At 46.1% G+C, this 26317-nt stretch overlaps 1 protein-coding gene across 2 annotated transcripts in view; it reads right to left on the bottom strand.

Moving 5' to 3' along the window:
• The window catches only part of mgat5 (alpha-1,6-mannosylglycoprotein 6-beta-N-acetylglucosaminyltransferase), a 92599-nt gene that overhangs the window by 45405 nt on the left and 20877 nt on the right, over nt 1–26317 (bottom strand). For both annotated transcript variants that reach the window (XM_071513962.1, XM_071513961.1), the window contains exons 3-5: nt 19539–19703; nt 4177–4253; nt 2319–2408 (exon numbers count right to left, since the gene is read on the bottom strand). In XM_071513962.1, coding sequence (XP_071370063.1) covers nt 2319–2408; nt 4177–4253; nt 19539–19703 — 332 coding nt within the window. The remainder of the gene's footprint in view (nt 1–2318; nt 2409–4176; nt 4254–19538; nt 19704–26317) is intronic.

Raw genomic sequence — 26317 nt, forward strand, 5'->3', positions numbered from 1 at the left:
GGCATGCTTAACTTTCTCTCTCACACCGACACACACACACACACACTTGACACACACACACACACACACACACACACACACACCGGGCTAGTTGAGCCCTGACCTTTAACAGCAGACATCCATCATGATATGTTGCCCTCTCCAGTTTGCCCCCGCGCAAGGTTAATGCGATGGTCGACAAGTATGAATTATACATGGCACCGGGGTGTGTGTTTGTTTGTGCTCGGGTGTGTGTTTGCATGCGTTCCTATCAGATGCGCCACGGCAGCTGCTTCTAAATGGAAATACATGCATATCGCCATGGCGACCACGAGATCACGTGACTCTTGAGTGGAGGCTGAGGATTGTTATATTAGAGAGAGAGAGAGGGAGAGACTTGATGCATCTCTGTTTTGAATTCTCGCTGTTCTATGGGAGTGAGTGTAATTAATTTTGTCTCCTTCTGCTTTGGCAGTGTAAAGTATCCCTGTTTAATGCTAATAAAACACCAAATTGACTTGAATTTAATGGACAGAGTGAGAGAGAGAAACCGAGACACTGACAGAAAGAAAGAGACACCGAGAGAGAGAGAGAGAGAGAAAGAGAGAACGAAGAGCTTTCTCTCCTCTTTCTCTTTGCCCTAATGGATTTTGCTGTTGTCCATCTCCGTTCTATTTCCATACGGTCAGAACAGGCCGGGCTCTCAGTCCACTGCAAAGCTTTCAGCCCATATACAATATTCATGGAAGGCTATTTGACCTTTTCCAAAAGTAGAAAGACAGAGACATGCAACTGCAAAAACTGCCCATTTTAACAATTCATTTATCCTCATTCAGTCTTAAATTCATACTTAAAACAAGTGAAATATTCTCCCATTGGGGTGAGATAACTTTTCAGTGTAGTTTCACACTTCAGGAGTTAATATCTGGAAGCAAGGCAAAATACTCCACTAGTATCAAGAAAATGACACATGATTCAACTTGACTCAGTCCTACATTAAATGACTTGAGATGGGGTTTTTGTGCAGTGGGAGAGAGAGGCAGACTCCAGAATCCAAATCACACGGAATACTAATCACGGCCGTGATCTGCGAAGAATCTTTGAAATGATAAGTCACTGTCGTCTCTTATGGGACGGCTGCTTATCAGAGCTGTTTTCAGAATGAGAGTACATGTGCTGCTTACTGTATGGAAACACCGGAATGAAAACCGCAGTGGCGTCTCTGGAGTGCATTGATTATATTGGGATGATGGTGGGGCAAAGTGTTAAAGTGACAACTTAACAGATTGAATGTTACTTTGGTTTGAGTGAGGAATGAAAGGCATTTTGGGGAAGCTCAAAAACAAATGTAGACACTTTTTCCCCATGGTGTGTCTGCAACTTTCATCAAGTTAAATTTAAGACCTAGTTAATGCCAGTTAGAATGAAATATAAGATGAATTTCACCACATGAAAATGATAAATATAGGTCTGTGTGTTGGGCAGATTTGAACATAATTAGTCCTCTAAAGCTCAATTTAAGATTTAAAGCCTGTGTAATCATATTCGTATTATCGGATTCAAGACATTTTAAGACTTCTTGCGGACCTGCAGGCGCTGCTCCGGCGAAGAGACATAAAATTGAAAAATGCCTAAGTGTCACTTGAAGAAAACACAAGCTTCCATATGTTAGTGCTTGTCAATAATGGATGAGGGTCTTCCACGCTGGTCCAGCTGCTGTTTGCTGCTTGCCAAGGACAGTAGAGTCACTCCCCATCTGCCCTCGTAGGCTGGAAACTCATCTCATCAAGGAGGACCTCGCATCACCCCGACCTCCCGCTCTCTCTCCCTCCCCTCTGAATCATAACCCCTTCCTCCTACACCTCCTTACCTCTTATTTTTAGCACATCACTCTCTAACACGATGACGCTAGAGTCACAGGAATGTTCCCAGAATGTCGGTGATCTAGGAATTGAAGCTTATTCTACTGTTGCTCTGGATAAGAGCATCAGCTAAATGACTAGAATTGAAAATGGAAAATGTGAATGTTCCCTGTAGGGTTCCACCGATATGGGTTGTTATTTTAGATTGATAGCCAATATTTTGTGCTGATATTCAATATCTTTAAATTAGATTTTCTGCATGCCAAAAAATTACAAATATTCAGTGTTTTCCCCAGAACTATATTCTTGTCAGGGTGGAAAAGCCTTTGAAACAGCATTTGGACCATCATGGGAGACTAAAACTCTCCACTGAAACCCAGACTAATCAAATTCTTTTAGGTGGGTTAGCTGGGCGCCTAAAATACACACTTGCAATACACACACAAAGACAAACACACACACACACACAGGGCTCACCTCGCTCAGGTAGATGAAGAAGGAGCAGGTGGATCCGTCCACGCCGTAGTTGCCGTAGCAGGAGTCTGAGCGCCACATGTCCTTCATCCACTGAGGAAGAGGAGGAGGAGAGGGAAAGATTAACTCAGGAGTCCCTCACACACACCCATTCCGACAGATTAGTTCACACACACACACACACACACACACACACCGATCCTTAACATCGTCATTTCACAGTAAAGAAACACTATTCCCCTTCCTCAACTACTTGTGCAAGAAGGCGCATTGTTCTGAGTGACGGGCCAGGGTACATCCAGTGGGGGGGGGGGGGGGCAGACTCCGACAGGGCTAAGCCGCGAACCGACAGCTATCCCGCGCACGCCGACTTAAAACCTAAAGGAGCGCCGGGACGGGGGGGGGGGAATTTAAATTCCGCCGTTCAAAGACTCGGATCTGGATCAGCGTCGCTCGGAGGGGCGAAGGCTTGTTGAATGAATTAAGCACTATTTGGGTTTAAGTGACAGCCTAAGAGCGGCGTGAACGGGGGGGGGGGGAATGGATTTGTCAGATGTTGCCGAGCGCGAACCGAGAGCGCTGACACCGAAAAGAGACGGGCTGGAGAGGAGCAGAAGGGGTTGTGGAAATAAATGAGGACATATCCACAGCTGACGACAATTCAGCAGAGACGTGTAAATCAAACTGAGGGGGAAAACTTCTACTAAAGGATTATATGGATAGTAAATATTCCCTAGAGATGGTTTCCTGTTTAACATCATCCATCTTTATAATCTACTCACAGTCAATGAAATTCACCTCACCTAAAAACAAATGTTTGTGACTCCTTTTTAAAATGTTTTTTTGCGAGCGAAAGAGATAAACAGACTCATCTGTACATATGTGAGTGTGTGTGTGTGTGTGTGTGTGTGTGTGTGTGTGTGCGTGCGTGTGTGTGCAGGGAGCGTGCTTTGGCATCGCCTGCCGCCCAGTCGGACATGCTGACAGTATCAGGGGAGGATTGGGACTGGCTGAGCAGATGGTGTGTGTGATATGGCCCTATCAGCTCCAGGGAGAAACACACAAGCGCACACACACACACACACACACACACACACACACACACACAGAAAAGTGGCAGCATGGCTACAACTGTGTGTGTTGACTTGTGTGTGTGTGTGTGTGTGTGTGTGTGTACATTATGTGTGTGTGTGTGTGCGTGCTAGGGCAGTCCGATTTTCCCTAAAACTGAATTTAAATGAAATTGTTACCGCGAGTCATTTTCTCTAATTTATTCCAAACACCTGCAGTTGTGAAATATGGTAGAAACTGGTGTGCCATTGGCTTGATTCACTGTTTATTAAGTGGCTGCTGCCTTGCTCATATATACTATATCAATATATACAGTATATATATATATCAATCGGTGATAAGAGAGAAGCAAAACGGGCATTTATGTATATGAAAATGTCGTAGGTTATTACTCTGTGGTGAAGAAAGCGTTCCAGCAACTGAGCGATTTGTTGTCGTTCGCCACAAAAGCGCCGCACCCACGGGTGACAACAGAAGCCAAAATGCCACGCGTCATTTCTGGAACATTTTGATTTTCCCCGTGTCTTTTGTTATCATAAAAGAGACATCTGAGCATCTGAGGCAGGGGAGAGGAGTTACAGCATCACATCTCATGTTCCATCATCCTGTTCTGGAGGGAGATTCACGGTGATAAAAAAAATAAAAAAATAAAAAACTCTGCGAGACAGAGAGAGAGAGAGAGAGAGAGAGAGAGAGAGGGAGGGGGAGAGAGAGAGAGAGAGAGAGAGAGAGAGAGAGAGAGAGAGAGAGAGAAGAGAGAGGAGAGGCTGTTTGTGTGTGTGTGATTCACCTTGAGCTTGCCCTCGCAGTGAGGGAATCCGTCCAATGGCGGCAGCTCGCACTTCTCCTGGGCACCGTTTAGGAGGTCTGGAGAGAGAGAGAGAGAGAGAGAGAAAGAGAGAGAGAGACAGATCGATAAGGTCAAGCAAGTCAGCTGTGCAGTTCTTTCATCGCCTGTGCTTTTAACTTGATGTATGCTCCTAACACCGGGGACGGCGGAACCTTTTCGCGTTTTGGAGTCGGTTTCTTAAATCGCAAAATAAAAATCAATCACTCGACTCGGGAGAAGTCAACACACTCAGTTCACACACTCACTGTCCACTCCAGAGGTCTGTGCTATGGGATTTTGAATAGGGATGGATGGGAGTGTGTGTGTGTGTGTGAATGTTGAGGGAGAATCATCCACAGCAGATTGACATACGCTGGGCTGAGCTGCAGCCAGTAGAGCTGTGCTGCACATTTCCCCTTCCAGCCCCCCGTCCACGTTGTCCACACTTCCTTAGTCGATTAGTTGACTAATTGGTGGTCAGAGTCTTTCGCTAACCGAGCCTTTCACAGCTGATTCATCGACTCAAATTCTCTAATTAGTTTCACCGCCGCGAGGTTGCCACGGCGCCGCTCCTCGAGAGGCGAATTCAGGTCAAGTCGGGAGCGGGGCCCTTCGCTCAGGTAAAAGGGACTATTGCGTTAGCGGATGAAAAATCCTCAACTCGCAGTTTCTGGAGACGGGGACGGCGGTTTCCATGGCGACCGGGGGCCGAACGGGAACCAGGTTGGAGCCGGCCGGTGTAGAGCTGCCTAATCCTCCCGGCAGCGCTTCTCTTTCATTTTAACAGATTAGTTTTACCGTGTGATACGACCGACCGGTGAATGAATGACGCCAAGAGAGACACCGAGGCTCAGAGAGAGAGAGAGAGAGAGAGAGGGAGATAGAGAGAGGAGCAGAGTGGCTACCAGCCAAAGTAGCTTGTAGAAAAACTTAACCAGCCACTAGCCAAGATTTAAGGCCATTTGGCTGGTTGGCGGTGTCAATTTCCCGTCTTGATCGATACATAGACAGACAGACGGGCAGATAGATGAGACAGCATTTCATAACACTCTGGTAGAGCAGAGCCGGTGGCCCGACTCCAAGTTTTTTCGTTCTCTGTGGCTGCGATTTAAGAGTGGGAACGTCCCGGTGTGACTCCTCTTATGAAATGACACGGAGATTATGAGGAGAGGAGAGGAGAGGAGAGGAGAGGAGAGGAGGAGGGTAGAGCAGGTGAATTGATAGCGATCTTAATGACTGCGATGCCTAGGAGCTAGAGGTGAGCGAAAGTGCCGTCTCAGCGCTTCGGGGGCCCAGTTCCACGGTCTTTGCAGTAAAACTTTGGACTCAGAGATTGCCCGTCGCTCCATAATCTGAGCCCCCCCCACATAGCGTCAGAAACCTCAAAGCGGGCGAGGGGGCCGGGTCCGCGTCGATTTCGAAAATTCTACCCGTTCTCGCTTGTCAAGAGGTCAGGTTCCCGGGCTACGGAGCAGGTCCTCCAGAGCCGGTAGGGGATCGAGTGTCTGGCTCGGGAACACTTCAGCAGGGGCGGGCGCAGCGTGTGTGTGTGAAGTGGGGTCCCCCTGTTCTCTAAGTCACCGTCCTGCCTACGCTGAGGACTAATTGAACCGGCGCAGAGACGATCCTCTCGACGGTTTTTCAGCGAGAGCCGTTTCCCAGGTTGCTTTAAAGAGGCGGATCGGGTTTTCACAAAGCGGGATCTGATTCATCGTCAAGTGGGGACATTGAAAAAAGCGCTTGCGCCAGTGTCCTGGTTGCTAGGATACTGAAAGCATAAGTCGGTAGCGTTTGCACTTTTCAGGTGTTGATTTACACTGGCATTGCATACAAATAACATCCAATATTTAAATAACCAAAATGACTGGTGCAAGTGAGTGTCTCTGTCTCTGATATCTCTTAGCGTTGGCCTCTGTATTCCAGGAAAACAATCCCACCATAGGATTAACATTCATGGCGTCCCTTCCACATAATCACCTTCTGATATCCCTATTCAGAGAGTTAACGTCATCGCCGCTGACCTTTACAGCCGGAAGATAAATAATGCATAATGGCAGGCTGTGCAGTGCATAGATAAAAGCTCAGAGGCAAACACCAGACCGATGCACGGTGTGTGTGTGTGGGTGTGTGTGTGTGGTGTTTTGGGGGGGCGGGGGTTAAACCAGAACCAGCTGCCACATCACGTCCACCGCCGATTCAGTTAATTTGCACGAACACCGCGAGCGAACGCTTGCTCCAGCAGACGCTAATACGTTCCTGATAATCTCTTTCTCTCTCTCCCTCTCTTTCTTTCCATCTCTCACCTGATAGCATAAATTAGAGTGCGGAAAAAAATATTTCACCGACAGTCTCTCTCTCTCTATCTCTCTGACAGAGAGCAGAAGGGTAGGAGATAAAAGAGAGAGAGAGGAGTGAGTGAAACTAACAACATCACCAGTTAGTTGGAAAGCTCGCCTGAGTGATTCCACCCATGTTTCCATCCACTGGTTCAGCAGGGAAGGAGATGGAAGGATATATGTATAGTGAATATATTGTGCATTTGCCTTTTACTGGGTATATTGTGTTTACTTTTCCCAGTAAAGAGTAGTGCATTTCAATTTCAGCTGAATAAAACATAAGCTATTACTTGTGTTATCAGCCTCTCTAAATATGACTTATCCAGAAACTATGATTATCCCCATCCTGTGAGATAACCAATGGCAGAAAAGTGGACTTTCTCCAGGTGGACGTATTCCCACTACTTTGATTTTAGCGAGCGAAAGGATGACAAGAACATTGGACATGGACGCTGATTGGTTTCCCAGATCATTCACACAGGTGGGAACTGACTTATCCTGATTTTTTGAAGGAAAGGGAGGTCGCAACGGCCAATTTCGGAGGTGTAGCGGAAAACTATGTAAAGCAATAACGCGGAATGTGTCAAGAAGGAGGCCTGCTATCCGTTCCCGGTCACAAGACGAACACGAGACCGAAAAGGGGCCTCTTGTTGTTTCCGAGGGCGGGTGGCGGGAGTCGAGGAACAAACCGCCGAGGATTAAAAGCTTTTTTTTTTTTCCATAACTGCGGAGGACAAAGAGAGCGTGGGGGCCTGGACCTCCCACTGAGCTGTATACATGTCACAGTAGTGTGCACAAAAACACACACACACTCATATAGAGACTCATACTTGTGCACAGCCTACAATTTACCTTAACTCTCAGCTGGAGTCTGTCATTCACTCTACTTATCCTGCAGCCTTGCTTAGTTCTCCCTCTCCCTCTCTCTCTCCTGGAGTTTGTGATGTACCTGCTCTATCTCTTGCCTTGGATTACCCTTTGTTTTTATCCACTGTGTGTCCCTCGTTTTCTGTACAGCACACCGTGACAATCCCGTTCATCGAAACCCGCCTCGACTCGCGGTTTGTTATTTGCCGGTTAAGTGGCTGTCTTGTACCAGCCGGTGAGATGCCGTTATCTCCTCCTTCAGACACCCGGCCACCCGACCGGCCCCGGCCCGTCACCGGCTCTGTCAGTCAGCCAGTCGGGGCGCCCCGGCGAGCGCCAAAGCCACCGGGCAAATCTTCTCCTAGCTTTAATCAAGCAGAAGGAGCCGCTGCCAAGGAGCGGCTAAATATAGCCGCGCTCATAATCAAACAGCAGCAGAGGTGGTGCCGTTTCGGAAGGAGTCGCTCACCCTCCGCCAGGCAAAAAAAACCGTACCGTCAACAGCAATAACAATCCGGCCAAAACCTGCCACCAGCCTCTTTCCCCTTCGCATCCATTTCAATTTGGGTTAGACCAAGTGAAGCTCGTGTATTTTCACATCTAAAAATCGCCGGCTGCTGTGTGTTAACGGCCGAGCTGGAACGCGGGCTAAGAAACACACCGTGGGTACGGCGTTCGAGGAGCGCTGGTGCACACACACACACACACACACACACACACACACACACACACACACACACACACACACACAAGCCACAGCATATTTGCCATCCCACATATGGCAGAGAAAAGGGGTGACGTCAAGCGTGACTGATGTGCTATAGCGGGGATGTGAGGCGATAAGCCGAGCACCGAACCACACCTCTGTCTGGCAAACAGCGGGGGGGGGGACAAAGACACCGAGGCGGAGACAGGGGGAAAACGCATAGAGAACACACAGATGTAATAATGAGAAACTTTATTTGTGTAGCACTTTTTAAAAAACAAAGATTACGTAAATTAAAAGGAGTCGAAACGCCACGAGGCAAAAAGATAAGAACGGAGGGCGAACACAATATCGGCTCACATAAAAACAAAGTCTATATGACAGCGATTCTGCAAAGGAGCGGAGACAAGAGGGAAACAGAGAAACAGGCAGAGAACAGATGAGATCATTCAGGCTTGCGTAAAGGCTTCCAAGTCCAAGTGCCTCTCGCAGTACTGAGATCACCATTAGCCAGTTCCTAGCACACACTGTTGGCTATCTGATAGCCCTTAAATAGCATCGGCGAACAATAAGTGATATTACACACTGGCTTATTTTTTCCCTCTCCCTCTCCGCGGCTCTGCGCCTTTCGTCCAAGGCTATGAGGTAATCGGACATTAGACGACTCCAAAATTGGATTGAGTACATCTGGTTCATGTTATGCTCTCCTTTCCTCCCTCTCTTGTGCCTTGTTTTGCACTACTCTCTCTCTCTCTTTCTCCCTCGCTCTCTCTTCATCTCATTCTCGCATAAAAACATCCCTCAAATCGAAAAAAAAAGAAAGAAATCTGCCAAGGCGCGCAGCTTCGCTGACACCGATTCAGTCTGAATGCGAAGCAAATAGAGATCTCCATCAACAAGTCTTTCATTTCCCCCACTCTCTCTCTCTCTCTCTCTCTCTCCCCCTCTCCCTGTATTTTCCTGTAGCTGTCATCTTTCCTCCCCCATCTGCTCACTAAGTAGAAATCGGGACCCTATACAGCAACACCTGTTCTTTCCATGAAACAGACTGACCAAGTGCAGATTCTGCAGCTCTCTGGCTCCCTGGCTGATCAGCTGCCTTCATCTCTTCTATGGAGAGTACAGTGACATGAGGCTACAATAATGTTATTTATTATATTATTATAACACCAGAGCATGTGTTACGATCGTAAATAGATTTAGTCATATCACCATCCATCACTGTATGGCAGCGGTCCATGCAAACTAAGAAATAAAGAACCTGTGTGACATCATTTATTTGCATACAAGAAGAGGATTATGGGAGTTGTGCGAAAATCTGCAGCTGGGAAGGTTTATACTGCCCTACAAAGCCAAAGGGCAGTAACTGTGTAAGAGCAAGAGAAGAGAACAGAGTGAGAAATACTTCCTTATCTTCATCTTCATTCTCTCTGTCCAGTCCTGGCATAAGTATTCTTGGTACAGAAATGGATAATATATACAGTTTAGGAGCACTTATGGGTCTAATTCTGGTTAAAATGAAATCTGAAACTGAGACAATTGACCTTTGAAAAACATAAAAACTAGTTGTGCCGTTTGCCTTTGTAGGGCAGTATGGTAAATGTTAAATTTTCACAACAATACACCTTTAATGTCATTTTATTAGACTGACTGTACAGCAAAGAACAGACATGATTTGATTTGATTAAAAAAACAAACCAAAGACAAGTTATCACTGTTGCTATTTCTTCTCACTCTCTGACTCTGTTACTTAGAAACCACAGGGCCAACGCTGATTTTGGATGCACTTTGCAGGAGAGCCAGAGGCATCGGCGTGTGTGTGTGTGTGTGCGCGTGCGCGGGTGTGTGTGTGTGTACATCTCACAGCAGCTCATCAATTAGACAGGAGGCGGGCTGGCTAATGGACGGTGTCCTCTCAGCCACAGAATATTAACAGCTGAGCTGGTGGAGAGGAGGTGGGGAGATCGGGGCAGACTGGGGAGGACTGTTTTGTTTTTGTTGGGGTTTTTTTTTTCTTCCCCTTTTCAGAATGCTACCGCTTTATCTAAAGAGGGGAGGAGGGGGGAGGAGCGCAGAACAGTGCAAGAAAGACAGAGGAGGAAATTGGTGACATTGTATCTTACCATAATATGAGAGGGACGGGAAAGAGGATGACATCAAATGAGAGTCAAATTACTGTAGATGTAATTGATTAAAACAGTGATTTTTATACATCCTCTCACTGTGCCTTCATCTAGGGAGTGAAATAACAGTGAAATCAAGCTGTTCCTCATTTCACTGGCGACCCCCTGGAACCCCCTCAACGTCCCCTGAAAGTCCCCCGGACCCCACTATTGAGTGCCTGATGGCACTTCTCCGAAATAACATGTATGGCAGCTGACGGGAGGTGGTGGTGGTGGTGGTGGTGGTGGTGGTGGTGGGGGGGGGGGCAGGGGGGAGCTGGGTAATATGGACCAGAGGGGCTTCCCAGGGAGACGGCCACGTGTTTGGAGCTGGTCAAAACACATGTCTCACTCTGCCTCTGGTCTGCACAAGTGTTCCACACTGAGGTCCTGAAGGCAGAAAAAAAAAAAAAAAAAAAAACCATCCAAATTTCCTCATGTAACCCCACTCTCCAGCCCACGCTCCCATCTCCCTCTCTCTCTCTCTAAGTCTCCCTCTCTCTCTCTCTCTGGTGTAACGAACAACAATCTCTGGCTGTAATCAATCCCTCTTTTGAGCTCGGACGATCTGGTCACCCCCCCCCCCCCCCCCTCCCCCTGCTCTCGGTGACGGTATCCAAGAGGAAGATTCAAAGAGAAGCCCCAAAGGCTCATGTTTTGGCACTGAGAGGAGCGCTGAGAAAAAAAAAAAAAAAAAAACACACACAAAACTTTGATTAGCTCTCGTCGTTGCCGAGCTATGACTAATGTTCCGCTGTTGATTTGAATAGAAAAAAAAAAAAAAAGGAGGAAAGCTGTGAGTTTTTAGGCCTCGGTACGCTCGGGGGGGGGGGCTTTCGGGGGTCGTGGGCCCGTAGGACTTTGCGGTCTCTCCCCTGTCTTCCACGCAAACGGAACTGAGAAACAGTTTCCCCCGTGAGCGCTTTTAATTAAGGAAACATTCGCCGTCACCTGCCAAAAATATCCCACTTCCTGTAAACGGTGAGGGGTGTAAATGCGACGCGAAGAGGCAGTTAGCGGTTTTGGTTTCACTCGCAGGATTCACGGTGGAGCCGAAAATATTCTGTTGTGAGAGCCAAAGAGCTGCGTGAGACAGACCCAAACAATTATCACACTATCAGCTTTTAGCTCGCTTTAACGAGGGTTTGCATGCGCGTGAATGGGTGTGTGTGTGTGTGTGTGTGTGTGTGAGCGACGATCTGTGCACCCTTGGGAGTCAGTGGGTGCAGGAGCGTCTTTGCATTTCATTCAAGTGTGCCATGACGACAAGTGTGTGTGTGTGTGTGTGTGTGTGTGTGTGCCTCTTTGAATTTCACAGCTCAAGTGTGTCGGTGTCTGATCCTCCGTCCTCAAACTTGGACCTTGGCGCTTTTGCTTGATGATGAATTAGCTGTAATGAGTGTAAGAGGAGTTGGCGGGCCGTGAATGTGTGTGTGTGTGTGTGTGTGTGGAGGGGATTTAGGGCCAGATGTGACTGGGAAACAGGCTGATGTTTGGTAGGAGGAGGTCTGGAAATAACGCAGTGCAGATTACACTCCTGCAGGACTGGGGCTATGGCTTTAACCGGCACAACAACAACAATACTGACAGAGAGAGAGAGAAAGAGAGAATGGAGGAGAGAGGACAAGAGAGGGAGGCGGGGTGCAGCATACAAAGACAGGGAGAGAGAGAGATCGACTGATAGAGAGGAGGAGGAGGTGGTATGTAGAGAGAAAGAGAACCATACAGTATACGGAGAGCAAGCAGAGGGAGCGTGGGGGAGTTTGCAAAGAGAGAGAGAGGACAAAAGAGGGAGGCTGGCGTATGGTATGGAGAAAGAAAGAGAGGAGGAAAGATGTAGAGTGAGAGAGAGAGAGAAAAGTCACAGAGAGAGGCAGAGAGCTTTTGAAAATTGACATTTCATACGCTGTTTTGGCAATATTGTGCAACACTGATGCAAATACAGGGTTCAGGGCACCGTGGCCCTGATGTAAATTTCCATAACTTTTCCATGACTTTCTGTAACGAAGTCGGAACGCTTCCATGACCTTAAAATTTTCTCCCCTTCCTGGTTTGTTAACGTTGTTTTTCCCTGACTTTCCCTGTGCAGAATACACCTAAAAACAGAGAGAGAGAGAGAGAGAGAGAGAGAGAGAGAGAGAGAGAGAGAGAGAGAGAGAGAGAGAGAGAGAGAGAGAGAGCGAGAGAAGAGGTGGGGCGCACGTGGCCGAGCCAGTGGTGTGTTCGCTCCAGATGTTCCTCCCATCCTGTCCCATCCCACCCCGGCCTTCATCGGCCAAAACCCCCTCCCCAGAGGAGCGAGCCTGCCCATGGGGAACGGAGCAGGGAGAGACAGAGGGGTGGAGGAGGGGGGGGGGGGGGGGGGGCAAGGCTGGCGGTGGGTGGATGTGTGTGTGTTTTCCACAGTTGGGCTGAGCTCACCTGTGATTTGATCGATTCGAACTGATTCGCAGTTGATTTGCCAATAGGCTAAATCCTCATTTAATTCTTGCTAAGCTGCAGCAGGGTCTGCCTCTTTCTTTCAGAAGCTGAGGGACAAATGAAGAGGATAGTAAAGGATAGTAGCTGACTTAAGTCTATGGGTGACATAATTATAACACTTTCACAGGCTGGATCCTCTATATATTAGAGCCATTGAATAATAAAGTCCAGGCTGTAACTCCAGGCTTTCAGACTAACTCCAGTAAATGCATCACAACTGGATTTGGCCTTGACTGGCTCCCATTGCAAAAAAAATACTGAAATCCTTCCAATCAGGCCAGTGTGCAGCATGACACCCACCCACTGGAAAGCCACCATCCAGCAGATTTACTTAATTTGAATTAGAGGAGCTGGTGTTGTCGGCCAATCAGGGTCCGGTATTGTGACTGTTCTGCCTGTGAGGACAATCAAATTCATTCAATTGGACTAATTAAATTCTAATAAAACAACTTTTAACTAAACAAAATAATATGGGACCTTTGAAATGTTCAAGTGATAAGATCTTGTTATGAATGCTGTGATGTTCAAATTTGTAAATGTGCGTTGAAGAACGAACCTGATGAAGTCTGGCGGCGTAACACGCTGCTTACTTCAATGGATTTTACTGTCGTTGTTTAGATAAATTAAATCCAATTAAACATGAAACAGGTCTGAAGCCTTTCAGTGTGCAGCAGAACACTTTCATCGCTCTGTGGACTATTATTCCTCCAGCCATGTGGGCGACAGCAGCCTGGAGGTTAGAAGAGTGGGCTTGTGACCGGCCGCTGGTTGGAATACCCCAAAGCTGAGAAAATTTAAAATAGGTTGTGATATGTCAAAAATGTCTGGGGGTTAGGGGTTTTTCTTTTGAATGAAGAAACTCCACTTCCAGAAGAGATGGAACCGAGCCAGTTCTGTTGTGTTGGTGGGCTTTCTACCTCAGCGTGAACATGTGGCGGGTGGAGCGCATCACATGCTTCCAGCTCGCAGTGCGGAGTTTCCACGGGCTCGGTCGACAACACCTCAGCGAGCACTCCCAGCCCCTCTGCAGTGCAGGCAGCGGACTTAATGAAAGCAAAACGGTCCGCGGCTCCTCGCTGTTTGTTAACAACTGCGCTATAAGGAGGTCTGCTCTATATGGGAGGGATCCCCGGGGACCCGCATTAGCAGAACATGCACAAGCACACACAAAACACAGGCACGCGTTACGCACGTGTGCATACGGCATGCGAGCTTCCCTGAACTAGATTCCACATGCAAATGAAAAACACGCACGCACCCACGCACCGAACCGGCTGGCCAGAAGATAACTGCGGAGGAAAGGCCTGGAGAGGCTCAGTCTTCTCCGCTGTTCCCCGTCATGCTCTCGTGCTGGCAGGTAAGCACAAGGACTTTATTTAGGGAGATCTGGAGGCCTCCGGAGCCAAGAAACACTTCCTCTCCGGATCTCCACATCAAAGGCGGGGAGATTTAGGCCTGCTCGCTCCGGTTACAGGCACACATTTGACTGGTTGTCATTACAGGATACTGGGCTTTTGTATCGCTGTAGATTTTGTCTCACTGTGTGACAATGCTGTCATCCATCACAGTGGCTTTCAATGACTTGCGACCATTCTGGCGCCAAAGTACTTAGCAGCCATAGTAGTATCATACATGTGCTCCAGCAAACACAGTTTTGCCTATCCATTCCTCAGTATCTAGTTGTTGTATCTCTAGGCTAACTATTGCAGGAAAGGAACAGGCAGCAAGCTAGACCTGAACATTTATCTGCAGAAAAACAAAACAAACATGCGAACAGAACAGAAAGAAACAGAACAAAGCTGAAAATTAAAGAAGGAAATGAGTTCCCTAGAAGACCTTTGCCTATTTCATACTGAAATTTCCATAAATCGAATTAACAAATTATTGAAATAAACCTGCACATAGCCAAAACTGGAACGAAGGTTGCAAGTAGAATTTCACCACGCCTACAAAACGAATGACTGATTCTGTGTTTTCCCATCATGCTGCTGTGTTTACAGTCAACTGCAGGGCTTTGAAGGCGGTGAGTGACGGGATTCGTGCAAGTGTTTGTATGTGTGTGGGAGCGGACAGCGTCTCTCGGCACCTGATTAATATTGAGTGTGTATGTGTGTGTGTGTGTGTGCGCACATATGTGTATTTACTTGATTAATATTGATCTGGACAGTGAGGAAGTAAACAGACCCTCCAGAACATAATGGAGGCCACAGACGCTGCTTTAAATCTAAGAGAGGCTGACAAGACATTTCAATATTAAACGTTACAGCATGGTGAAAATGTCAACTGTGTTCTTCAATGTGATTTTTCAAGGTTTTCATTTTGTAGGATTGTGCTTTCGCCAGAGGAATAAAGGCTTTTTAACTTGCTGTACAGTAAGAATGGCAGCTAAACGTAAACGAATCCTAGTGGCAGAGTCATCAGGGGTCAATCAATGAAATCTCGTGGTAAGCAGATCTTCCTGTGATCCCCAGCGGAGTCCCTGTCCTTGTCGACATCGAGGCCTTGGATCTCACCTTTCACTGAGCGCACCACAGATAGACGCGAGCGGATCGGTGACACAAAGCGAGAAAGCCGGGAAGACGCTCTGAGCTGTAAACAGGCCTCCGCTCACTGGAAAAGCGGACGGTGTTCTCGAAGAGAGGACGCTACAAATCAGCCAGGCAGCGGTGGCGGCGGCGGCATCGATAACTTTTAACAGCGGCAAAGGGTGGAGAGATAGATGGGAGAGGGAGCGAGGGAGAGAGAGAGAGAGAGAGAGAGAGAGAGAGAGGAGAGGGCCAGTGAGATCTCTACAGACCACAACTTGACCTTTCATTCTTTTACAACACTCTCTACACCAGGGTGATTATGTGTGTGTGTGTGTGTGTGTAGAAAGAGATTACATTTCCATTCAGGGCCAACTCACAGATGAAAACACCGCTGGGTTGGTTGATTAGCCACATCAGCGAGACATGGCCAGACAAGGCGTCACAGACTGCTGTTGGACCGAATCCCATCTGCCTCCCGCTAAGCAGCAACCAAGGCCAGATTGACTTGTTTTGATCCTGTAAGGGGCTTCTGTGCCTCGCGCCCCGGGCTAAATGCAACACAACATGAGACCTCATGCCTAAGCTATTCCTCTGCATAGATAGCATTGGCATTGTTGCATGACGCATGTGGGAATGTACAAAGCTGTGTGCATACTATTACACATTTTTCGCACTGCCAGTTCCTTTTTTTTATAGCAAAAATAATGGCGAGTGGCCGATTAGAAAGTGCAAACTTTGGAAAAAGCACTGCGCCTTGCTTCTTTTTAGGTGGAGTGGAGTTGAGAGGTTCAGAAAAATCTATTTTTTTAGAGGAGGCCACATGATGTGGACTGCATTGTTTGTGAGCCAACCAATCACAAGAGAAAGAGGAGGCAGGGTTTCACGGTACCTAGGCAGCTGACAGTTTACTACAACAATGACCAGATGAAAATGGAGAAAGTAGAGGAACAAAAGCTGGTATTCTACTCTGTTGCTACTATGATCATAAAGAGTCAGTATGGAGTGCATTGGCTGTGCTGTGGGAGTTTCTGCTGTGTGTTTCAGAGTTGGACATCAGTATTGTTTGCTGATAGCAGCAGCTACTGCAGCTAGTCCTTAAGGAAACAAAGTGCATGCGACCTGCTCCACTGGATTTCCCAGAGTACATTATTTCTTTGTGTTACATTTCTCACGACATACAGTAAGGATCACTATGCAGTGTACGCACAATGTTGTGAAGCCCTAGCAAAGCCCATCACAAACCCTCTCTTACATGTATGACATTGTGATATAGGCCTATTCCGGGCTGCAGCAGGTTCGCCAGATATTAGAACATCAAAGCAATAGGCATTGGTGAGTTTCCATGAGAGCAAAAGTCCAGAATTCAATCTACTTATAGCGAAAGGACACCTCGCTGCTGGAAAGTCCTTGAGAGGACTTGAGCTATTTGCAGCCACCAGAAAGTGCTGTCTCACTCTTCCTAGACCTGAGAAGTGCCATCGACGGAGCAGAGTGAGCAGCCACAGGCAAGTGCTTCAAGATCAAATTCAGACACGGCACTTTGGACTAAAAGTGACGGGTAGAGTTTCAGATCCTGTTTGCTAACCAAATTATCATATCAAACATCATCGCATGAATATTGATTACACGGGCTTTCATTTATTTCTCACCTTACCAACTAACATTTAACAGAACCTGTGTTATATATGAAATGAAGCCTTGGAAAAGTGTGCGATTTTTATGGTTGCAATGAGAGAAAACGCTTCCACGGTATGCAAACCAACAGAGCCGTGGGAAGTGTCCCTTAACATTTGTGGAGAATTCATTAATGTTTTGTTTCCAAACAGCCCCGACCGCAAATGTGCATTGAGGGATTTCAGAGAGCAGGCACGCAAGGAAATCAAACAGAGGCACTAAACAACACCATGAGGGATTTATAATAAAACAGAGTGAGATACAAAATACTGTATACTATATCATCTGTCAAGCATGCAGAACACTTATTGTTACGTGATTACATACTGTACATTATTGCTAATAATGTATGTCATATAGTGTACTGTGATTTACTGTGATGTGCAGGTCTTTTTTTCTACTTGATTATGCCAAAAGGAAGGGTTTTGCAGCTTCTGTCATATTAAATTCAACACCTAATTCAGTTGGTATTCAATTGTATTGACTGACATTTGTTTTTGGGGGCAGTTGTTGAGCTGAACGGTCTCTTTTGACCTGGAACTTTTAGCATATCCTTTAAGGTTCTACAAGTACAAGGTTTTACTACATCAGAACAATTTGGTTCATATCTGGTCAAATTAGAGTAAATTGATGTTCATACTTTCCTGTGGTGTCTTACACGCCTTTGTATTGTCCTTTGCATTGTCCTACATGGCAAACCTCAGCTCAACTGGTACTCCAAGCAGGTCAGAATAAATGTTAGGAATAAATTGCAAACACTGTTTGACCCAGGTCTGGTCTCTGACACGGCGGAGTCCTCGGCTGTGAAAATTTCAGACAGTTCAGGCGGAAACGCTGCAGTCCCGGGGCGACTGCTCTGCTCCATCTTGATAGCAGCCTCTCTGAAAGGCAGGCGTGTTCCCTTCACTGTCCAGATCCCTATCTCTGTAATTGCTTTTCAGCCAGGGAGGAGCACTAGTGGAGCTGGCAATAGTGCCGCCTGCCACCCACTCCAAGACAGGAGACATGCTCCAATGAAGACTCTGGAGTTTTGGGGCCTTTAGTCCATTGCCAGGAGAGATCAGGGTGCTACTTTGTCAGCTTGACCTGCATTCAGGATCCAAATGTTGTCGCTAAAGGGTTGGAACTTTTAAGTGATCGGGGCATTCGAGTCCATCAACACATGTCACAGGTCCAGGTAACAGCGCTCCAAAACATAAGGAATGGAGCCAAGAGTGCCTGGGCGGTGGTACTGTATATGAGATTAGTCCCTTATGAAAGGATTGAGACCCAACAGGACCTCTGGACCTGGACCTCCTCTACAGTCTCGGCTAGACACTTAAAAAGGACCAGGGTTTTATAGGGATGGGACAATATATCGAAAATCAATATATCGCATTACAAAAATGTGACAATACTTATCATGGGCCAGAAAAATGAATTGTAATATTAGCTCCATTTTATTCTGCTGTACTAATCACAAATGAGATGTTATCTCAAGTCTGAGGGCTGTGAACTTTCCCACAACATGCATTGGCTTGATAGTGTCCAGTGGCTTTCACATGATGTCCATACCTTATAGTTTGTCCATTAATTATAATTTACGGTTATTCAACTCCAGGTTTTAAGTGAGGAAGAATTGTGAATTACACAGGCAGCATGAACACTTGCTAATAGATGGCAAGGCAGCTGTCATTACGATTAGATCCATTAGAACTGGGGCTTTGTATAACTCAATCAGCCTAATCCAATTCTGAATATACTGCTTCACAGCATAGGCTCCCGCATTCCTACTGTTTAATTCTGCGCAAACGACTGAGAGCAAGTCCCCAGATCCCCGAAAAACCAACACCTCATTCTCTCAACTGGGGTGAATTCATCATCTGAAAGCTGGCAGGAAAATCAATGAAAACTAATAAAAGGGTCATGCAGCGTGAACGGGAGGCCTTATTTGAATTATGTCCAAGGATGCGGTCTGGGCCTGTAAAGTGCCTTGTGTGCACTGTGCACTACTGGTAGTTGGTTTTATGCCTGAGGAAAGTTATTCATTATAGGAATATGGAAGGAAAACAACAAGGGTCATTGGGACCTCATCCAAACCGGCAGCAATCATCTTATCCTCGTTTCTTCAAATGGTTTCAGGTACTATATGTTTGATGTGCTCTTTTGTACACTCAACAACAAGGTATATGTGGAAGAAATTGTATAAAATCTCAGTCACAGTGCTTGTGAATGAAGACCGGCTGAACCCAAGTCATTCTGAGAGATGAATCTGTAGATGGATTTGTATTTGGAAGGTGTCTGAATGGTGCAGTATCCAAAATGACAACTGAAGAGAGGTAGAGCCTTTTGTCCCTCTTCCTTTAGAGCTCCCATCCTTTGGAGCAAGAGTCCTGCCTTTGTCAGAAAAGCCTCAATGTACAAATCCAGACTTAAAACAAACCGTTGCAGTTTATCCTTCCTTTACCGCCGCGCCGTCACAAACACACTCACTCACAAACTCCATACTCTTCACAAACCTTTTCATAACTTCAGCGCATCTTGGGTTGCTTGAGGAACCGTAAAAAACAAAACAAAAGGAAGAACTCACCGGCCACGTTGACTTTCTCGGCGTTGGTGGCGCTGGGCGTGGCGGTGCTGGTGCCGTTGGTCAGGTTGCCGCCCGTGCCGTTGTAGATGTTCTCCACCTTGGACTCTAGCTTGCCCAGCCTCAGCATGATGTTATCCAGCAGCACCGCAAGGGTCTTCTTCAAGTCTGTATGGATCAGAATGGGTGGCATGTTATTGGCGTAGCTGTGAAATGTTTTCACCTATTTCCAGTTGTGTGTTTGGGATGATTTAATGTCATGTACCAGAACAAATATTAACATCATATAGTACCTCCAGTATAGTATGAACAGACTGCAATACACTGAAGTAGCTGCATTGCTACAATAGATTACAAGAGACTTTTAAAATAGATTTTTGTGCTTGCAAACTATATAAAACATGGATTGCAGCTGGAGAGTAGACCAGTAAGGGAAAGCTTCCAATGTTTTCCATCATCACCAGGCTTATCATTACAATCAATACGTGTATGTCATTTATTATGCAGCCTTTGCGTCTGGGAGGCCTTGCTCAGCTTTCTCTGAAAATGGAGAAACAAGGACACTTCCGCTCCCGCTACAGTAAGTCATTGGATTTCATGCTGCCGGCTTGAGGCTCATTTAAATGTAAAACCGGAGCCACGGTGTCTTTGCAAGTGACCTTGCTGCTTAATTTGGGTCTTTGCATTTCTGTGGGCATCTTTTTTTTTTCCATGAGCATTTATCTGCATAGGACACAGCCAGTGGTAGAGGGGGCAGGAGGGACGGCAGCCAGTAATGGGAAGGATAGGGCAGACATTCAAAATGGCATTGTCACGATGTTGGTACCCAAGGCATGGCATTTTTGCCTTAGTCCTTGTGGTATTTGTCTGATTGTGTAACCTACAGCATTTGCAATGACATTTACAGAGAAAAGTTAAGCTGCTCCAAGCTGCTATGACTGGTGCATAACAACAGAAATCCTATTTTTCATTAGCCAAGAATACTTGATGACCATAAATGTAATGTTAAAGTCTGGCTTATATGCTTATAAGCAGATTATACCCTATATATCTTCATAGTAATTACAGACCAGATAGACCTCGTCACACTTTCACAGAGAATCGACATGATTTCCTGAGACGATGATAATTGCAGCTCGCCCGTCTATCACGTACGCGCGCCACATTTTCCCCCCGAACGTGATGCATTTGACACGCCAGCCTTCATCGCGTCAGAGAGATTGGCAAGGGCACAATGAGCGCTGGCAGGGCACACCAGCCCGAGTCGTGCGAAGAGAGAAAAAAAACGCCATGGCATTTGTCTGATTTGGACAGGCTCTGTGCGCTGGGGGAAGCAGACGCCCAGAGCGCAGCACAGTGAGACGAGGAAGAAATCAACTGGAAAGCTTAGGAGCGAGCGGCCTTGCCAGGTTATTGGGCTGAACATAATTGGAAAAAGAAGGGGTGAGCCCAGAGTAAATGTCCCCCCTCTGTTCACCTTGGCAATATAGGCCTGTGCCCACCGTGCCCTCGAATTGGGCATCAGGGAGACTCGCCAGGCTTGTCTACCTGTTCAAGAGACCACTTCAACAACCCACTGCCTCGCTACGCTAATGCCTTTACACTGACAGAGAGAAATACATGCAATTTACAATTTACAATTTGGCAGAAGCTTTTATCCAAAGCGATGTACATATGCGATTTGAATACAGCACAAGCAAGGATCTAGTCGAGAGAGAACAAGGAGAGTAAATACCATAAAGCTAAGTTCTAGTCCAACAGGACAAAGGTGGTACGAGGCAGAGCTACGAGGCATAGAGTGCATAGAGGCAGATAAAGAGTTTTTTGTTTTTTTTTGGATTGCACAGTCCATCAGGTGAGAAGGTGTTCACTAAAGAGCTGGGTCTTTATCCTTTTCTTAAAGATTGAGAGGGACTCTGCGGATCGAATGGAGTTTGGTAACTCGTTCCACCACCGAGGAACCACAGAAGAAGAGTCTGGCTAGAGACTTAGGGCCTTGTTGTGGTGGCAGCACCAGGTGCCGTTCCTTGGCAGAGCGTAGTGGGCAGGAGGGAGCGTAGACCCGAATGAGGGAGTTCAGGTAGGTGGGAGCCGTTTTGGCTGCCGCTTTGTAGAGCATCAAGGATTTGAACTTGATGCGGGCAGCAACTGGGAGCCAGTGGAGGGAGATGAACAGCAGAGTGACATGCTCTTTTGGGCTGGTTGAAGACCAGACACGCCACCACGTTCTGGATCACCTGCAGAGGTTTGAGCGTACATGCCGGGAGCCCTGCCAGTAAAGAGTTGCAGTAGTCAAGGCGTGATATTATAAGCGCCTGTACTAAGAGTTGTGCTGCATGCACAGACAGGTAGGGTCTGATCTTCGTGATGCTGTACAGGGGAAATCGGCATGACCGAGCAACAGAAGCCACATGCTCCTTATGCAAACCACTTGTCTTTATACTGCCGTTGGTGTATTCAAACACAAGAAAGAAATATTGAAGAATCATTTCAAAAGAGGAGCAACTGCTTGACTGGAACAGAGATGCAAAGGAGAATGCAGCTTGTGTTAAAATTACAGACACATTTAAGCTATTTGTCAAAAAGGTGTCATCGTCTTTATGACGTTCTACAGTCACAAATCTAGCTATCTAGCTCAAGATATAATGCATCAGCTTTGATTATTATTTCTCGGCGGTGACCCTGTTTAAAAGACAATAACATCCTTTAGCTTAAAGTTCCATCTACTTCAGGCAAAGCAATTTTTCCCTGAAATATGACAGCATTCTGTAATTTGCATCACAAATGGGCCACATGCTGTGGGCCAAAGTTGTGCACTAAAATAGAATTGTCATACCGTGGGTTTGATGCTAAAATACTTGCACATAAAATAATGCGAGGTTGTGTTACACAGTTTAATGTGCTTTATGATTCTCAAACCCACACACGAATCCCCCAGAGTTCTCAGGTGTTGTTCATCTGTCTGTGTTGCTCTGTTTTCTCCCCAGTCTAAATAAAGCGACAATACTGTACACAGTGTCCTGCCACCTGTCCTTTATATAAAGACACCAAGGCCTATAGAGAGGCTATAAAGATCCACTGTGTCTGACAATACCCCCCGAGGTTTAGCGGCGCTTTTGTGCATTAGCTGGAACACACGGTGAATCAGCCTAGGGGACGTAATATGTGAAGAGCCTCTTGATCAGCCAAGCATCATCTTTCAATGGACCTACAAAACAACCATGCTGTGCTGTCACATTGCCCGGGAGTGCTCCAGTCTCAGGAGTGCCATGTTATTGAATATACGCCGTGTACAAAACGTTGGAAGCAGCCTCTCTTTCCATGAAATAAACCGTCTATATGAATCCAGCTCAAAGCTATGATGCCACATTGATTTCACCAATTAATTCCACTTCAGGCATAAGGGGGAGATAAAAATGCAAGAGGAGACAGGTTTTGTAAGCGTTGAAGTAAATGAGACATAGCGCAAAAGTGGTGCAACAAAATATCAGTAATGTGTTACACTGAGTATATATAAATCTTGTTATGTTACAGCAAAAAGAAACTTCAATTCTGGATATAAGAAAAGTGCCTGTATGTTATTAAAGCTAGTGTCTTTATAATGTCAGTCTTAATGGATGCTGTCAAAAGACAAAATGGACAAACAGCTAATGCTTAAAGGAAATCACTGATTTGTTTAATGAGAATATTTTTTATAGGGGAAAACGACATCCGACCAGATCTTCAATATGCTCCTAATTACATTGAGCTGAATTTAGCAAGAAGGCCAACATCAATTTGAACTGACCGGCCTGTTCCAAAACTCAGCAGTAAGCATTAAGAAGATGTGCAACTGATTCAATGGACCCAAAAAAAAAGAAAAAAAGAAACGTCATCAAGTTAAAGCAGGGGGGAATTACTGGCTCATTTTTTTCGTTTCGTGTATGAACCGACAGAGCTTTTAATTCACTCCTAGTTGGGCTGACAGATGGAGGCTATAATCCATATCTCGATGCGGCGGAGTGCTCTTTGATGACCTAGCAATGTTAAATGTCCTCCGTAAGCAGATCGCTAGCGACGTGCCATTTCAAAATGCTTTACGTGCAGCAGAGGAAATGACAGATGTGGAAAAAAGCACCAATTGTGAGATTAAGAGCAACAGTGTCAGAGTTAAAACTGTTTCCATGTTCTTAAAAAAAAATTAATAAATAAATGTGAGGGTTTTTAGTCACAGAGACCTTCATCAGCCGGAGTGTTTGAAAAGCATCCATGTTGTTGTGAGCAATGCTTAGACTTGTCCTTCTGTACATGGCTACTGCTGCCAGGTAACCAAATGAGTAATGGCACGCCTAGGGACACATTTCTGCCTGTCTCAATATTTCTTAGCGTGGTAATGCAATTGCAAAAACAAATCCTGGAGCGGTAAACACTGCATTGCGCTTAGCATTTGACAATAGTGTCATATAAGATGATAATCTGGATGTACAACAAATTGGGAGTTTTCATTAAGCCCATACGCATTAGAGAGGAGTGATTACAAGGGAACATGAGCCCATAGCGTTCGGCAGTGATCCCTATTGTTTAGTGTCATGCGTGTAGTAAGCATAAACCCAGCCTGAACCCAGCCCAGCGGTGGTCTCCATCTCTTGTTAATGTGACGTTGCAAAAGGCAGATAGAAACAGAAGGAGCACACAATGACCTTTGACGCTAGAGGGAACAGACAGGATTAGGTAATCAATATAAGCTTACACCCAGTCCTTGCTTTGGGGCAGGGGGCTGGAATCCCCTGAATTTTGATATTGTCTGATACGTATCCACTCAATGGAAATCCACAATGGTGGACGGGACACGGTGTCAGGTCGCCTGTCGCGGCCGCCCCGCGCGGCTCGGTTTCAGGAAAGGTCGGGAAGGGAAAGATCGCATCCTTGTCACGTCTCTGCTTTCACCGTGACAGGAAAGAGAAGGATGGTGTGACAGCGCCTGGGGAGGAGCTTCAGGTGGGGAGATGGTTCTGGTGTTGCTGTGCGGCAGGTGCACAAGTGGCTCTGACGGGACGAGTACAGCCTACTCCGTTATGCAGAGTGCCGCTCTCTCACACTCGCGCTCCGTCACAGAGAGGGGAGATGGGTTTTCAGTCACAGGCAGCACTTAGTGTAGGGCCCACTTTTATCTCTGCGAGAGGTGCGGCATGCGCTCACGTACCATACACGCCTAAAGATCAGACAATCTCTGCGGACGATTGCAGAGCTATATCAGGTCACGCCTGCAAGTTTCTTCAGGTTAAATTTAAAAGTTGTTTTAAAGCCGGTCAGAGTGAAATATAAGACCAATTTCGCAACTGAAAAAAGATGACGTGACAAATGACAAGCGATGAAAATGAAAATAACTGCAGAGCTCTCAGAATATCCACATGACTGGGCTGATCTCACCAAATAAACAGAGAACTAAGAAACCACAACATTTTTAAGACCTCTAAAACAGAATTATGTAATGCATTTTGTAGACACTGGCTTTGGATAATGTAATTTAAGAGAGTTTATGACCATTTCAGAACCGGCCATCAACCCAGAGACCATGGACAAAAACAATACTTTATGTAGGCAAATCAACCAATTCAATAATAATACTCTTCATGTGGTTCTGGGTAAGAGAGGGTAACAGTACTAGTCCCTGTTCACCAGCCCCCATGTAGCACTATAAACAGGCAGACTGCCAGCTGCTCAGAGATGTTTGATTTCATGCTATTCAACAAGTGAATTTCTCACAATCAGCTCAAACCAATAAAACAATGTTCCAGCGGTGAGCCAAACGGGCTTTCATATGCAATACCATATTTAATTCACGTGCATTAAGATTTTATGGGTCATTTACGGGTAGCGAAGGAGGAGGCCCTAGTTCCCCTTAAACTCATTATGGTCGTATCAGGGCAAATGATCGACCGAGTGAGTAGACACAGGAAGCGCAAATTTCCCTGCTACCTCACTATCTAATCAAGGATACGAAATGGGTTTCAATGTGATGTTAGACAGCGGTTTGCAGCTCCATCAAGATGAATCCATCTTATAGGGGGACAAGACAAACTGGACAGGACACTGTTCCCTGGAAACAGAGGCTGATATTACAGTAAAAGCTATGGACTAGGAGTGGCTCACATCTAGCCAAATGATTTTGGACAGTCCCTATGTATATGTATATGATTTGTATAAGGACAGATACAACCATAAGGACAGAGTGTACAAATGTCCTGTTCATCACTGTATTTTTAGCAAATGTTATCAATAAATTAAACTACTCTTTCTGATTATAATCAAACTTTGGAGCACTATGACTAATAGGTGATGAGAGATAAAGGAGTAAAGGAGTCCAGAGAATAAAGTTTAAACAGCCTAACCTTATTTCATTTGTTTGTCCTGTGTTCCAATTGAATTACACATTACTAATGACTTGATTAAACAAGCCAGCTGGTGAAGTTCAGCATTCTATCAGCTGTTCAAAGAACATTGTCGAGAGAAATGGAAAAAGTAGAGCTTGCTGACAGGGGACGGGGGGGGGGGCACTTGACGTGGTTTGTCAAGGCAGATTCATGATCACTTTGCATATGTTTTGCATGTACCTTGAGACAAATGTGGGCAGCCTAATGCGGCCTCTCGCTCGCCTCTATTACTCTCGAGGTGTCCTGATTAGCAGACTATGGTGGAGGCGGTCTAATGAGAAAAGGGGAACGCTGTCTGCCTCGCCCCGACAGGTCTACCATGCCGCTTTTGACAAGCAAATAGGGGTTTTCTGCAAATGAATATTACTG

This window comes from Centroberyx affinis, unplaced genomic scaffold (genome assembly GCF_046629955.1).
Source record: "Centroberyx affinis isolate AG114_WGS23_722 - 3 ecotype Tasmania unplaced genomic scaffold, CSIRO-AGI_Caff_v1 ptg007778l_1, whole genome shotgun sequence".
In the NCBI taxonomy this organism is placed as follows: domain Eukaryota; kingdom Metazoa; phylum Chordata; class Actinopteri; order Beryciformes; family Berycidae; genus Centroberyx; species Centroberyx affinis.